The 16,742-nt window shown below is 38.1% G+C and overlaps 1 protein-coding gene across 1 annotated transcript in view; it reads right to left on the reverse strand.

The window, feature by feature from the left end:
- Window positions 1-16,742, reverse strand: part of aclya (ATP citrate lyase a) — a 41,731-nt gene that overhangs the window by 14,526 nt on the left and 10,463 nt on the right. Inside the window, exons 4-13 of the mRNA XM_036589936.1 lie at window positions 16,117-16,179; window positions 15,605-15,795; window positions 12,329-12,408; window positions 10,228-10,358; window positions 9,069-9,187; window positions 5,338-5,474; window positions 3,357-3,418; window positions 3,135-3,252; window positions 1,921-2,075; window positions 235-328 (exon numbers count right to left, since the gene is read on the reverse strand). Of these exons, the coding sequence (XP_036445829.1) occupies window positions 235-328; window positions 1,921-2,075; window positions 3,135-3,252; window positions 3,357-3,418; window positions 5,338-5,474; window positions 9,069-9,187; window positions 10,228-10,358; window positions 12,329-12,408; window positions 15,605-15,795; window positions 16,117-16,179 (1,150 nt within the window). The remainder of the gene's footprint in view (window positions 1-234; window positions 329-1,920; window positions 2,076-3,134; window positions 3,253-3,356; window positions 3,419-5,337; window positions 5,475-9,068; window positions 9,188-10,227; window positions 10,359-12,328; window positions 12,409-15,604; window positions 15,796-16,116; window positions 16,180-16,742) is intronic.

Raw genomic sequence — 16,742 nt, forward strand, 5'->3', positions numbered from 1 at the left:
TGTCTGGAGTTTCGGTGACTTTCCTATCTGTGCGGCTGCCTATGGGTCAGTGTCGTCCAGCTATACTCAACAACCACCATCATCATCACAACAGCAACAGTAAGAGGACATAAAGATTGTTACTTGGACCAATTCCCTTAGCGGCCTGCAGGGGGAGCGCACAGCCTGATTTAATACTGCATGCCCATCTATTGATGTTCATGTGTGTGCACTGCATCTGTGCCTGTATCTAACCTGGTGGAACCCCTGGTCTGGCCTTTTCTACAGAAGCAAACCCTTCTGTACTCTTCACCTCAGAGAAAGATGCAGTTCTGCTTGAGCTGGGGGTCTGAGAAACAGACAGACAGAAAGAGAGACAAAAAGAATGAGAAAGAGATAGAACAGTAAATGAATTACCAGATGAAAACAAGGTAAATGCACCCCCTCACTTTTCTGGAAGGGAGAAGGAGATGAAAACTCATCAGACATCTTTCTCATCACAAGCAAAAACATAAGTTAGTGGTGTATATCACTATGCACATTATGAAAATGAAATGCTTTCACTGCAGAATAATAAAGTAACTGGTAGCCAAATCAACAGGGAGTTCAATCAAATTTGGTAATAAACCAACATTAAACACTATTAAATGATAAGTTGGTCAAAAACAAAACATATGAGCCTGGGATGTCACAACATGCACACAAGTGAATTTAATTGGCATACTGGCAGTGAAACATTCACATAGTATATCTTATCTAAATAATGTAGTTCATCAATACTGGATCCAATTCAACCTGTGTACTCGGATTGGTACATCCCAATGCTCAATATGGGCAAAACAATATTCCAATCATAAATGCTACATAGTGCAATTGCAATCTAGCTTCCAATATATTCAAAAGACCCCTTCATGTGATATCATCAAGGACCGTTGTGCATTAATTATTGTGCTTATTGTGAGTGTGAATGTCTTGATGCATCTAAACAAGCAAATAACATCTCTGATTTGTCAATAACATCTCTGATTTGTCACTCCCATGCGATATCAGTATGGTTTACAGAACAATATACTGTGCAGCCCTACTAGGTAACGTGATTCTACAGTAATGTGCACAAAGACATTGCCTTGTTCAGCAATTTTTTGACCAGGCATCATTTGGGGCACGGACTTAGGAATCTTTAAAAAAAACGGAAATGAAAGAAAGAGGAACAGAAACAATAAGAATGCACTTCACTGAACAGCGCTGCTCAACTGACATCTAATGGCACGCTGCAGGCTACACGAAGCTTTACTGCCAACACAGCAGCTTTTCAAACTGAGGCCTTCTGAAAATGACCGCCCCCTGAGGGCAGCACTGTTCTGAAGTGTAGAGATGTAGTAGTGCTAGTTGCGGTGGAAAGCTTTGTATGCATCAGGTTCAGTTATATGTTAGCTTTGCCTGACCCCAACATGCCACAAAGAAGAACTGTCTTTGGACTTGATCAAATTAGGAGCAAATTGTGTAAATTTAGTAAACACAAACAAAAAGATTCATATGTAGTGCACATACACATGCTACAGCATGCAAAGAAATTTTAGACAACTATATTCTTTCAATTTTGTGCCAACACTTTGAGGAAGGCCCTTTTCCTTTTTTCCAGAGTGGAAGCTGTTATAGCCACAAAGAGGGGTCAACTCCAAATGAATGCCCATGGTTTGGGAATGGGATGTCCAACAAGCTAAAATAGGTGTGATGGTCAAGTGTTCACATACTTTTGGCCGTTAATTGTATATGTCAAGTGGAGCTGATAAAATGGACAATGAGTGTAGCTACAAGGTAGGTGTGCTTAATACAGTGGCCAGTGATTGCATGGAAATACATATACAAGCACTTAAAGAGGTGTCCTGTTGATTCAGAACACTGTCCTGCATATGTACAAAAACATACACAAAAACACACCGAAGAGTTGCTACTGGTGTTCAGCAGGAAATTGGCGGTATGGGCAGCGACGCGTGGCTGAGTGGCAATTGGCCGATGGCCCAGAGCCATTCCAACGATGGCAGTCATGTGGGTCTCAGTGCCAAAGACATGGATGGGGATGCCTGTGGTTTTGCCTAAACACATACACACAAAGCTCTGTCACATGAACACATGAAAAGTCAATCAAACAGCACAGTCTGAGTCTGGAGGGTATTCTACAAAGCAGATTTTCTCAAAGCAGGTTTAGGCTGAATAACTCGGTGTCTTGGTCAGTCTTAAGGTAGCTTAAAGCCCCAGGGAACTTAAGTGTGTGTTTTCTTTCCATGTAGGTTACTAAGTAGTAATCTTGCTCTTGTGGCCACACAAATACATATGCACTGCATTTATGTCCTGTGAATAACTTTACAATGTCCACTAAATGGCAGGAGTACTTTGACAAAATTCTGCTTTTTTGAAGTGAACTGGACGTTCCTAATTTTGAGTAATGTGTATGTAAGCAGTCTCTCACCATTCACAAAGCTGATGTGGCTCCTCCCACCCACACAGCTTTAACTACACAGTCTGTTTGTGTTTGAGTCAGAGGAACTGACCAAGAAACAAACGAAAGCTAACCAAAAATGCATAGCTGAGCTATCAAGTTAGCTCATCTGTCTGCCTGTTATCAGTCTCCATCTGCTTGTTCATTCCAGGATTTTCTAGATCCAGCGGTAAACTGAAAAAGAACATTCCTTAAGATGTCGTCGCATAAAAGGCTTATTAGTGAGTGGACACAGCAGGGTCTACAATAGCACCTGCATATGTAGAAGCCATTTCACTCATTTCTCTTTCCACTTGGGCTGCTGTGTTTAGCTCTGCTTCAGAGGAGTGTTGGACTGAGGGCTGTCAATCAAACATGCTCATCGTAATATCAGGCCATGCACAGACAGATCTGAGATAGACCTGACAAAGGTTTTTTAATGCTGTGTTTTATTATGTCTGTATCTTGTTTCTTCCATTCAAACTTTGCTGTACGTTTATTGCAGCACTCAATTTTAGTATATTTTTAAATATTTTACACTGTGTTCCCTGGGACTTAAAGGTCCTGCTACAAATCCTGCTCTGTGAAATACTTTCCAGTTTAGAACATGACAACGCTGGATGCTCTTTCTTGCGCTCTCTAACATGGACACACATTTGCACACACATTGACGTACCCACTTCTCCCATTACTCTCAGACCCTCCTGGTAGTTTGGGCCACCACGTCGCACAAAGATGCTGACCTCATGCTCCTTCAGAGGCTCCTGATAGTCTCTGATTGCCCTGACAATACCCTACACACACACACACACACACACACATAGAAAATTAAGAAACTTTGCACACAATTCATATCATGATACCTGAGGTTTGATATCCACAGCTTTCCATTCTCTACCTTAAATGTTGCGGCTACATTTGTGAAGTTAGCGATGCTTCCTCCAATGATCAACACCTTCCCTACAGGAAAAAGCACACACAACAGTTTTTCACTCTGTTCCCAACATGTGATGCTGTGAATGTGGATTCTTCATATGTAGATTTGGTAGGTGGGGGCGTAGCCAAGGCGTGGCCAGCTCCACCTTCACATGAAGCATGGCCATCCTTCTGGCCACCCCAGTTTAACAAAGTGGAGCCGTTAGCTATTATCAATGAAGGAGTCATCTCAGAATAGTGTTCCCATCTACCCCGTGTGAATGGTTACGATCACAATCAGTCTAGTTCAAAACCAGTTACAAGTCTGATTATGCTGCACTCAGTAATCAGCAAAATCTTGCTGTGATAGGCTACTTCACAGACAGATATGTAACAAACAGACATGTGAATGAATGCTAAAAATGTTGCTTTCTTGCTTAATGAAGCAGTTAACACTGGCATTAGACAAAGGAAAATACAACTAGTTGAAAAAAGCAACTAAATAAATCTGTACATCAACATACTAAAACATTTTTTGTGCTACATTACATGCTGTGGATACATAACTCTAACTGAAAATGTAAAAAATGTTCAGCAGAGATCAGAAACGGGATAGGGACTAAACAAAATATTTTTCACATAACGTTATGAAAAACAGGAAAACAATGATAAAATGTATTTTAAAAAGTGGCTATTAATTTTTATTATTATGTAATAATAATAAAATAAGAATAAATTTTATTTATATATCACTTTTCATGCCTTTTCAAAGTGCTTTACAGACAGGTGATAAAGTTTAACAGTAATACAAGAAATTATGAGTACTAATTTAAAATCATAAAAGAAAATGACACAGATCAAATTAAAAGATAAATACCACAATACACAGAGTTTTCACTTTTAAATGTTTCTTAAAATTGTGCACTGAGGTTGGCTGTCTAATAAAAGGTGGAATTTTAAGAAAGGTGGAATTGAGTTCCACAACTTAGAAGCATAACAACTCAAAGAGGCCTCTCCATGTATGTTATTACCACAGTTCTGTCCTTAGCTTTTCTAAATTTTGGCAATAATTGTGTACAATATTCTATTAAAGAGAACATTATGTACAGAATTATGTAAATTTAATGCTTGTCTTTTACGTAAGGCCTGATATACAAACAGGTAAACCTTATTATCTGCTCTTCAGGTTTATTTTTTTCTAGTAGTTTGCCACCCCGATAAATCACAGGGTCTATACTGGACATCATACTGAAAAAGCTCAAGCTATGCCCCCGAAATTTCGCAGTATAGTTATACAGTGATTATGGCTACAGTCACATTACAAGCCGTATTGATAAATTCCAATTTTTTGCTCTGATCTTTATGTCTTGACACTTAAAACTGGTTTTTGTTAAGGTCATGTCTACACTTAGTATTAACATCCATCTTGAGTTATCTGATCACATGTGGACAGTGAGACATACAGCCGTTTACACATGGTAGTTTTGTCTCTGCTATGATGACACAGCTGATCCTTCAAAACTCTTAGAGACATATTTGGTGTTTGCACTACAGGGTGATTTGAGTTACTGGATCAATGCATCTCCAAGATGCACTGGACTCCATTCACACCTGTACTTAGCGCTGTCCACATATGACTGGATCACCCAGGATGCACGCTAATACCAGGTGTGAACAGGACCCAAATCTGTCATCAGTGTGAAAACACCAGTGCCCTGAAATGACCTGCATGCACAAATACAGGCCTATATCATTAGCCATGGTTGTTAGCCACTACTTGCAGACAACAGTGGTTAGCTAATATTTATCCAATCTAAAAGCACAGAAAAAATGGATCACATCAGATTTGAAAGGATCAGACTGTTGAGTTTAAACAAAATGCAAAATCTGATTTGTACCACATCAATCCCATAATGTACACATAGCATATGATGCTATTTCATGCTGTTGACATTAGGACGTACCATTGGGGTGTTTCTCTCGGGTCATGAGGGAGAGGATGGTCTTGGCATAGTCGTAAGTCTGCTGTTCACTTGGAGCACCTGAATACTCTCCGTAATTGGCCAGCTCATTGACTCCGCCCAGGTCACAGATTGTATCACTATGGAGACAGAAAAAAATACCAATTTAAACTAAAGTCAACAGCAAAACAGTGAAAATCATCTCTCTGATCTCCTCAAACTCCAATACTTCAACTTTGTCATCCCAGTAACATATAGAGACCCAGGCCAGAGCACACCAACCAAACACCACAAGCTGTTTAGAACGTCCAGAAAATGAACTGATAAACGAAATGAACCAGAGCACTCAGGATCACAGGCTCAACAACGATTTCAGTTTGTTGTGTTCTCTGGTTAGAGGTGGGCAGTATGATCACTGTAATACATTTTGTATTGTAAAACATTTCTTTTGTACTTGTAGATGACATTTCTGCATAATTGAATCTCTGAGACATAAGCAAAGTCATTCAGAGTGGTTTGACGGGAAATGGTTAATTGAAGAGAAACCTCTTTACAATGGTGGTGATAGGAACCAGGGATCATGATGTCTACAATGCAAATACAGCCATTTTGTTTACTATTCAATTCTCGAGTGAACCTGAACACAACTTTTGAGTTTTTATCTATAATGTTGATGATGGTAAAATAGTAATAAGTTTTCTTTGGGCACTATTTTGCATTACAACACCCTGCATGTGCTTCTCCACCAAGAATACATTTTAAATAAATAAATAAGTCATAAGTTTCTTTGATGTAGCTTTAAGAGGCATTAAACTCTTCAGAAATCTGGTTCCTATTACTATCGCTGTTGAAATTCTGACTGGTTAATTTTTCTAGAACAAAGCATTTCACATCAAACCACTCTGAATGTCTTTGTTTACATCTTAATGATTGAGTTTCACACATATTTAAAAAAAAAAGAAAAAAAACTTGTGGAACTGCCATTTAAAGAAAATCATCATACAGTTTTTGATGGTACTTTTTAAATGTGCCATTTTTTATTTTGTGTCCAAATATCAGGGTATGTATAGTGTATCATGACAATGTCTATCAGCATTGTGATAAAAGATTTTTCCATATTACCTTCACCTAGCTCTGGCCTTATACATTAGCATTCAAACATCTGGAATCATAGTTCAAAAATGTAGGTTCACTGTTTTCAATAAACTAAAATAATAAAAAAACTGCAGATAAATGTATGATATTCTGATGCTACTGCTCTACAACTGCACAGGAGTTCTATTAATATGAAGCTGTGAAAAAGAAGAAACGTTAGATGTGTCCAGAATGACTGACAGAGCTTTAGATGATTCCATAATACCTAAGAAATCTGTATAACACTGAGAAAAAAGTTATACTAGAAATTAACATGCAGAAGGTTATTTGAAAAGTGGCTCAGGTATGTAACTGTAAATAAATAATTACAGAATGCTATGTATCAATTAATAACATCTTGGTGCTCCCAAAAATCTTGAAATGTTGATTGAAATGCTGTCCATGCAGTTGATTGAAATGCTGTCCATCTACACCGTATGAGTTATTATTAAATGATTAAATAATGTAACATTTATTGACAGATTACAGTAATACATTTCATATACTTAATTTGTTTCCATATACAAAATGAGGTCAGACAGAATCAGATTTCCTTCAAATCATCCAACATTAGTTCATACAGCTGTTACAGATTTACTCCCTATTAAGGCTGAAATGGAACATTGTTTTGCCTTGTTTACTACTACTAATGTAAAGTCCACGCACTGCAATGTCCACAACTGCCAAAAACTAGAACTATGCACTGGCATTTAAATCCTACATTTTCAACGGCAGAGACTTCTATCGCTTTTGAAGTATATGACTCCTCTAAAAATAATTCAAATGCACTTGTTATTTCAAAAAAGTGACTCATTTGACTCGAGGAAAAGGACACAACGTCTAGTGTATTTGCAGTTCCTGAGAAAGCAACACATGCATTCCTGAGGTACTTTTCATGGCACTTAACTTTCCACATAACTGAGTGAGCACATCAAGGTAAAATGAGGGTTCCTCTGTGAGACGACACCACACACACACACACACCTGTACACACACCCTAATTAGTCCTGCCACACTCTCTGGTTCCATCTTTTGACAGACGGAGAGAGGGAGTATTGGTGTAACAGTAAGCTCAGACCTCATTCCTCCAGACAGTGCTTTCTCAGGCATGACTGGCTAATGGAACTCAGCTCTCTGAGTTAATGAGCACCAGCATCTGCCACAGTGCTACAGTTTTCATAGCTCATATAAGGAGTTCACACTTAGAGAGGAATAATCAGTAATCAAGCCTAAGTAACCATATTTGTTAGCAAGTCATTCATAAATACCAAGTATAAATTATGCTTGAATAAAAACACTTCATTCCATTCGCAGGTTGCAATATCTTGAAATATTTGGTATCTACAGTGAGGGGAAACAGGTTTCCAGACCCTTTTATTTTGGTTATTCAATATACGTCCAGTGCATTAATCCACTTCAACCTTACAGACGTAATGTCTTCTGATGTTGTACATATAAATATGAACAAAAAAGTATGTTTTCATAAGCATAAACAAAGATATGTCTGAAAAAAACGAAATGTGAAATGAGATAAATATTATGACGCCACAAATGAATGATATTAGTACTTTGTTACACAGCCTCTTTAAATTTTCAAAATGGGATTAAAGTCAGGAGATCGGCTCGGCAATACGAGCAGCTTCACCTTTTTAGAGCAATTTAGAGATATTTTGGCTGTTTGTTTGGGGTCTTTGTCTTGTTGAAACCTCAATCTTCTCCCCTTTCTTGGCTGACGAGATAAAATTCCCCTCTAATATCTCCTGGTACATCACCCTAATGTTGTTTCCTTCAATAACGTGTAATGTCCTAGTATAGTTTGCAGAGAAGCAGCCCCATATCATGATGCTCCATACTTTATCTAATCCATGATTGCAACGTGTTGTGTGATATCTTTCCAACCAATGGCAATGTCTTTTATAACGACACCAATTTTTATTTGAATTAATATATTACTACACAAAAAATATTTTCATTGTTATCTTTAGATATATGCATGTTTTAAGTGTCTGAGTTCTTTTTAAGTACTTTTTAAATATTCATTTAGATTTTTAAATCTTTGTTTATACTTATGAATACATCTGTTTTTGTTCATATTTGTAAGTACAAAGTCAAAAGACATTAAGGGTGAAGTGGATCTACACACTGGAGGAGTGTCTGAATACTTTCCCCTCACTGTAACATCTACATATCGCTGCTGTCTGAGGAAAACCTTGCATCTCCATTTTTGTCGTTTTTCAGTTTTTGACATATTTTGTAAATGCCTGTTGATCTTTACATTGTTTACAAATTTCATGATGAATGGACCAAAGGAAACGGCCCAAAATGACTTGGAAAAATGTCTGGTTCCATTGACTTACATTAAAAGTAAAGTAGGTTTTTTCCTTCTCCTGTAAAGTTACCATTTTGAGATATGAGGTTTTCTTCCAACAACAGCGATATATATATATATTTATATATATACACACACACACACAATATATATATATATATATATATATATTTATATATATATATATATATATATATATATATATATATATATATTTTTAGACAGAGTGCTAGGCAATATGTAAAATGAGGAAATCAGACTGCCGCTGTACCTGTACACAACTGAGGCTCCGCCCCCTGCCACCATGGTCCAGATACGTCCGCGGGGGTTAAGCAGAGTGAGTTTAAGACTGGCACCACTTTTAGCATCCAAATCTGCTATATATGCTTCCTATTGGGGAGAAACATTACACAAATATTAACACGGACAGCAGTGATGATCAATAAACAACGGTACATAAAAGAACGTTGCTCTACAGTTAGTTCCGAGCTTGCAATGTGAGTGTGAATAAGTGCCAGTTTGCCCACATAATGGCACTTGGATCGCACTGTAAAAACCTCTTTAGGCATAACTCTTATTCAACTGTACCCCAGCTGCTGACACTGTTTAACACAACTATTTTTCTTAGCTGAATGTAACTACACACTTGACAGGAGGTTGGACACAAATTATAAAGGTCCTTCATCAGATTTGCTGACTATATACCTGACTGGAATATAAACTTCAACAGCTAGGCACAGCATAGAGAATAATAAATTATCCCCCACATGATGAACAGCAAGAGACACAGCTGCACTGTGTGAGGCACCTCGGCCAATCAAAGGCAAGCTCACCCACCCATCCATCTGGCACAACAGTCCTCCATCTGATGCAAGACCAGAACCTCATTTGCTGTGTATGTGTATGTGTGTATATAAACTGCAAGCCCAATGAATCCTGTCAGTTTGTCACAGCTGACCAAAATGAGCATGTGTGCACTTACATAGGCCAAGAAAACACTGCCCGATCTGCCAGCAGGCAAAAAATGACATAAATATCACTGTGTTCAATAGCAGATGCACTGACAGCTCAATCTCATTACAGCCACAGTACAACATCCGTATCTACACACTCTAATCGACACGCACTACTTCCTTCTATCATGTAGTGAGGCAATCCACCAGCACCAGACACTTTTCCTCATACATAACATACACAGGTGGCAACGTGAATTATACATATCTAATTAAATATTAAAAACATTTTTCTTTGTAAGTGGAATTAAATGTATTAATAAACATGGTGGGGAGCTTTGTGCTTTGTGCTTCCAGTGAGCCTGCAACAAATAAAGGAACTGTATGCAGCATGTGTCATTTTTTGAGAGTGATCAGTGTCAACACATTTAAATTTTTTTCCCCTAATTTAGAGTTTAGTTTGTTTGTGTCTCTTACCTCAGGGTAGGCCTCTCTGCCGAATGGAGGGGGAAACTCCACGTCACCCCATTTAGCTTTACACAGATAATCAGCCGTAGCATCAATCTTAGCAGCCATGTCCAATACATACACTCCATTTTTCGTCACCACTGAGAAAAAGAAAGACAGAGTTTAAAATGTACGTTACCTTTTGTTATTATAATCAGTGTGCAAAAGTTTGGGCACCCTTGGTCAAATTATACACAAACACACACACACACACACACACACACACACACACACACACACACACACACACGCCTCTGGGTGGTCAAATTACATTTGTTGATTTCCTTAATAAAAATAAGTGAACACATCCTCTACAGAGAAAACATTTCTGCACATTTTAATGCACAATTCCTGTTTATTTGCTGAATTTAATATTTGATGTTTTATTGTTCTCCCAATATGTTAAAGTGAATAAATAAATAGTAATTATGCACTAAAATTTACAGACAAATGTCAACTTCAGTTAGTTCCCTGTAAAGGGTACATTAACATATATGTACTTAATAATCAGCAAAATATGTAATTTGACCAGCAGTGTTCAAACTTTTACATACAACTGTACTATTCATACTGTACTTATTATTATTATTATTATTATTATTATTATACCCAAACTAACCCAAAACTAGGGTATAAGAAATATTATACCCAAACTAGGTTACTGTAATCAATATTTGTTACTTATAATTATGAGCACAATAACACTGTCTGACTATTATGCTGTTTTCCTTCATATCAATGCTACATATACATAGTCATACACAAAGTGGTGGACTAGATTAGATCATGAACAGGTCACTCAGCATTCTGTAAATGTTTCTCAGGAGGTGATAAGAAAATAGCATGACAGTTCAGCATGATCAGCATGAGTAATCATAGAGGATTGTGATCAGCATGATCAGTGTGCATGGGAGTCTCTGAGATTATGCAGGGGTCTCTGTCTGCCATACGTATCTATACCATCGTACGTGAGTAAGCATCTCAGAACTAATGCAGGGAGACCTATCAAGCTATATTTAGACACATGAATTAATTTGGAAAGGAACTTCAAAGTAAGTGAAGGAAATGGAGGAACAGATGCTCCAGGGCACAAACCACTGCCTAATTACTACTGAAACCACAAACTGTCTCTGTGTAAATCATTCAGGAGTTTATCCCTCCTAGTCATCTAAATCAAATAAAACTCTCTCTCTCAGGACTAGGAAAAATACTGTGACTGTCTTAGTCTGCTTTGATCAATTAATGACGTCAATTTAAGTTAATAATGTATGCAAATCATATCTTAAATCAGTAGCAGCAGATTTTCTATTTTTTTTAATCTATTGATTTAAATAAACTGAATAAAAAAATAAACTGGCTTCTAGAGCTCATGGAAACATGAATTATTTGAAAAACATTCTGCTAGAATAAGGGATTCTGGGGAGGAGTCCTGACTTTTAAAAATAAAGGTGTCAAAGGAGCTCTGTGGAGCAATTCCAGAGAAGAACCTAAAAGAACACCTCAATTGATTGTTCTTTAAAAAATTACTGTAAATGAGATAAAGGAGTGTGAGTGTGAAGAACTTTTCACTCTCCTTTTAGTCTCAGGGGTGGTATCCCTCAAGAATGCCTTTAGTTAGGGAACATAATTGCACCATATTCCATCTATACAGGGGTCTTCAACACCAGTCAAGAAGGGCTGGATTCCTGCACAGTTTGGGAATTTTCTTACTCAGACACACCTGATTCAATGCATCAGTTAATGTCCAGCTACACTGTTTGTGTTTGAGCAGAGAAACTACCTGTGCTGGACAATGGACCTCCAGGACCAGAGTTGAACACCCTTGTTCTCCACTAATTAAAGGTTTTTCCTAGAACTATACATCCAAGTTGAAGAACCAATTAGGAACCTTGGCCTTTAGGTCCTGTGTTGCTCTAACATACTTGTCAAAAATTGCTGAATGATCTGCTAATTAGCTGACGGGTTACATGCTCTGGAAGCAGCTGTTCCAGGACCACAACTGGAAAGTGCTGTAGGTGATGTGGGAGGTGGTGATTTGAGCATGATGAGGTTGGCTAGAATCGAGACTCACCCAGAGGGTTGATCTCCAGGTAAGTGAAGTATAGATCCTCATACAGGTTAAACAAACCCACCAGGAAACTGGTCAGTACCCTGCACAGACACCAAAACAAGACAGTTCAGATGCCGTATACAAATGATTAAAAAATAGACATCCTTTGCTAAACGCCACAATGCTACTAAATTGTAGAATATAGTTAAATACAGTATATAGTCAAAACTATACTGTTAATTTATGATTAATGTAGGAGTAAAAGTGTGGTTACCTCTGTGTGTGTCTAATGACACATAAATAGACTGAGCAATAGATTTAAATGCTTTGGCAAAACTACATTAATACAGTCATGCCAGTAACCTTCTTTGTAATGATATATACTATGCCACTTTGTTGAGGTACATTATATCAGCACTTCTGATTTTATGGCACACATACTGGACAACACTTCTTAAGTACAAGTAGAAATCATTTTGGCAAAATAATGTAGTTATGTATTAACTGAAGTTTTGGGGGGAGGAACATGCTTGAAACCCCTCCTTATCCCAATCTAAAGCCCTACAAATTCACATCTTCACCTTGCGCTCCTCTGACAAAGTTTTCTGCCTTCCAGCTACAAGCAGAAACTGCCCAAAACCCCTGCCCAAGTTCTCAGAGTTCTCCCCCCTCCCTCAATCAGTCTTCCCTCACACTACCACCACATGCTGAAGGCATGGTCCAACTCATATATTAATATTGAAGTACAAGTATTTTATCTGTTTTTCTATTGGAGTAAAAGTACAAAAGTACTTGCTTGTGCATGTACTTCAGTACCAAATACCGAAGTTCAAAAAGTCTAATAGATGTCTAATAACTCAGTATTAATTTATAATCAAGTACTTTTGTACTTTTACCCAATGTAAAATATAGATCAGTACTTAGTAATAAGTAGTATTTTACCAAACATATTTATACTTTTACTTAAATACTGAATTATTGTACTCTGTCCACCCTGGAATATATGTTTGTGAAGTAACCTTAAAAAGAGTAGAGTACAGTAATATAGAGGTATGTCTAATACGCATATTAGATTCCTGCTCTCAGTCTGGGGTTTAAGCTGGAACAGCTGGGGTTCAGTCTAGTGAAGAGAAATAGAGATGGAGATGGAGAATGAAGAGAGAAAAAGGAAGAGACAGAGAAAGAGAGCGACAGAGTTGGTGTTAAATGAGGTAGAGAAAATGAGTGAGCAGTAAATAATTAGAAGAGAAGTAGAGAATTTAAAAATACATCAATAAATGCAGAAATGAAAAACAAGTAAACAAACAAAAACATGAGTTGTTTATTTTCTGGTAGGGAAGCAGACTGCTACGCCACGCCTCAGAGAGCGTGCTTTACACAAGAGGATCAAGAGCTGACAGAGCTGAGTAACTGCTGGGAGGGATGGAGAGAATGAAGAGAAGAGGGAGGGAAAGTAAAAATGAGAGGCAAGATGGTGAATAAAACAATAAAAAAAACATAAACTGCACCTGTACATCAGTATATACAACCACATATAAAAAGGAAGAGAAATATCTCACATTTTACCTTTTCTAGTGTAAAGAGAGTGATGGTGAGGGCATGGCGGAGGAGTGCATTTGTTCTAGATGAAGTGTTTGTGTGTGCGTGTGTTGTGTTTGTCTAGTGTGCAGAGTCTGTTGCCTCTGGTCCATTACCCTCTTGAGAGATGGGCTGAGACTGATTTTCATAAAGCAGAAACAAGACTGAAGGAGGGCAGAGCGAGCGAGCGAGCGAGCGAGCGAGAGAGAGAGAGAGAGAGAGCGTTTATTGAATAGTCAATCTCAATGTCAGCCAAGACAGTGAGTACAGCCAGAAAGAGGTGTGTGTGTGTGTTTGTCTCATCTATACAAGAGACAGGCAGCAGGTACGTGATCCGAATAAGGTTAAAATAGAGAAAGGGAAACGGAGAGAGAGAGACAGAGAGAGACAGAGAGAGAGAGAGAGAGAGAGAGAGAGAGAGAGAGAGAGAGAGAGAGAGAGAGGGAGAGAGAGAGAGAGAGAGAGAAAATTTCATTTGTCTAATGGAACTCCCCCACACCCAACGCTAAGTCAAAGTGTATGATGGGTAAAAGCATCATCTCCCCCTTCTGTTTTCTTCTTTTCCCTTACTCATCACCTCTTGCCTTCTTCAGATGAAAATATTTGCTCAGTTGTGCTCAGTGTTACTAAGCTCTTTTGAGAGATGAACATTCCTAACAGTAGTGGTGCATTTGCGAGTGATAAACAGCATTAGTGTTGTTTTTTTTATCACTGTTTCCATTTGTAACTTACGATGGAAATGAATGTAACATTTTTTCCAAGTAATTTTGGAATTCTGTTTGTCCATTTGTCATGCATATTGAACACAATGTAAAGGTAACTGGAGTTTTCGAATGATGAAAAAAGTTAAAACCGGCAAGAAGATACAAGAGATACAAGGTTTTTGCATGTCAGCGACAAAGCCAGATACAAAACTGAACTAAATATTTAAATAATAACTAAACAGCTATTATATAGTTGTTGGTTTATTGAGCTGCATTTGTCATGATTATTGCTCTATTTTGAGCTTTTTTTGTAATGAATTTTACTGAATGAATGTGTCTCTAACTACTACTTTGAATATGGGACTCAAAAAATACACATGATTATCATTAGTTCTGCTAGCGAGCTAAAAAACAAAACAAACAACCTGAAATCAAAATTTACATTGTTAGTTCACGTCCTTGGTCAAATTAAGCACAATCCATTATGTCATATCATTCAAAAGACTGTAGTGACTGCTGCCTCTAAACAGTCACTGTGTTTCCATGGCAGGGAAAATTGATACAAACCTATAATATCTTAGCTTGTGGTCCCTTCTCCTCCCTCCATTGACCACACAACAAAAGAAAACACCATCATCAACTCTGCTCCCGGCCGCACGTACATGCATGTCAGCTACCCCCTATGGATACCCTGCTGCAGATGCCCTCCCTTCCTCTGTTCACTTTACTCCCTTACTTTCATTTTCACAAATGACTCATCTTCATTTTGTTTTGGAACGCCTGCTTTTCACGATCCAATCAAATCCTGAAGAATAAAATCATGTCCTGCCCGGAATTATTTCCCACCTGAATATGACTGACCATATTTCAAGATCTGTGGTCTTTCTTTTGGCCATGAATGAAGAGGGGCTTGAGAGTGTGAGACTAGTGCTTAAAGCTTAAAGCAAGTTCTTTTATTCTTGCTCAAATCATATCCACCTCTCCGTGCTCAATCTTTTGCCGTGCTGACACTCACTCTCTTTTGTCTGCTGGAGCGTGCGTGAGGAGTTTCTGTTTGACAAAATCTGGGCGGAGCTTCTCGTCCACGCCCACCAGCAGCTTCTGAGCTTTAGAGTCGACATCACCCACATCGACCCCGCCCTCATGATGAAACAACACATAATCCCCCTCACGCGCTGCATAAATACATACATAAAACTCCTCCTCCTGAAAGAGAAAGAGGGAGAGACAAAGAAACAGAAATCAGAAAATTCTTATGTAATTAGTTTATAAAGTGTGAATCACAGTCGGATACTCTGACGCCTCCGTCATACGATGGAAAACATTTGTAAATACTTTCCAGCTCATTCTGGTTTGACAGCAACTATTACAGATTGTCGTAGGAAGAAGAAGAAGAAGCGTTTGGCTCTTTGTTTAAAACATGCATAATAAAGCAGAGATGACTGCTTCCTGTGAAATGATCCTAAGGCTAAACTCTTAAGAACTCATTACACATTCTCTTTCATGCAGATTAAATCAGGGCTTCACCTGCTTATGAGCGACAAAAGGCTCTATCAGGAAGTTCTTCAGGATGCCGTTGGCCTTCCCCACCTGAGACACAGAGAAAAGAGTTAGTCATCAGCTTTGGGCCAGCATGCAGAGAGAAAAAGATCTGAATAACTTAGAGATCCTCAAGTGATTTACATGATGATTGAAGGTACATTAAGGTACATTACACTGAAGGTCTCCTTAAACTTTAAATCTGCCCTTAGAGTAGTTGGTGTGCGTTCATGTCCACTCCGGTCAGAGAAAAATGGATCAGCATGTGGAACTGGAGCTTTCTGTAGGCTCCTGCGATTTCTAGCACTGGTTAAAAGAGGCTCCATGCTGTCTTTTTTGTTGGGTGTGCTGTGATAATTACTGCACACATTCAAAATGCTGCTTACATCACTATGAATTTGCTGTTACTTTGTTAGTATTGATTTGTTGCATCAGAATGTTATACCAGAGTAATATATATATATATATATATAAATATATACACACACACATACATATATATATATATATATATATATATATATTCATATTCATACATCTCGAGTTTCAAACGAGTAGCTTGTGACACATACAAAATAAAAATCTAAATCAACAACAGCACTGAGACACTGATG

The sequence above is a fragment of the Colossoma macropomum genome, unplaced genomic scaffold (genome assembly GCF_904425465.1).
Source record: "Colossoma macropomum unplaced genomic scaffold, Colossoma_macropomum, whole genome shotgun sequence".
Lineage (NCBI taxonomy): Eukaryota > Metazoa > Chordata > Actinopteri > Characiformes > Serrasalmidae > Colossoma > Colossoma macropomum.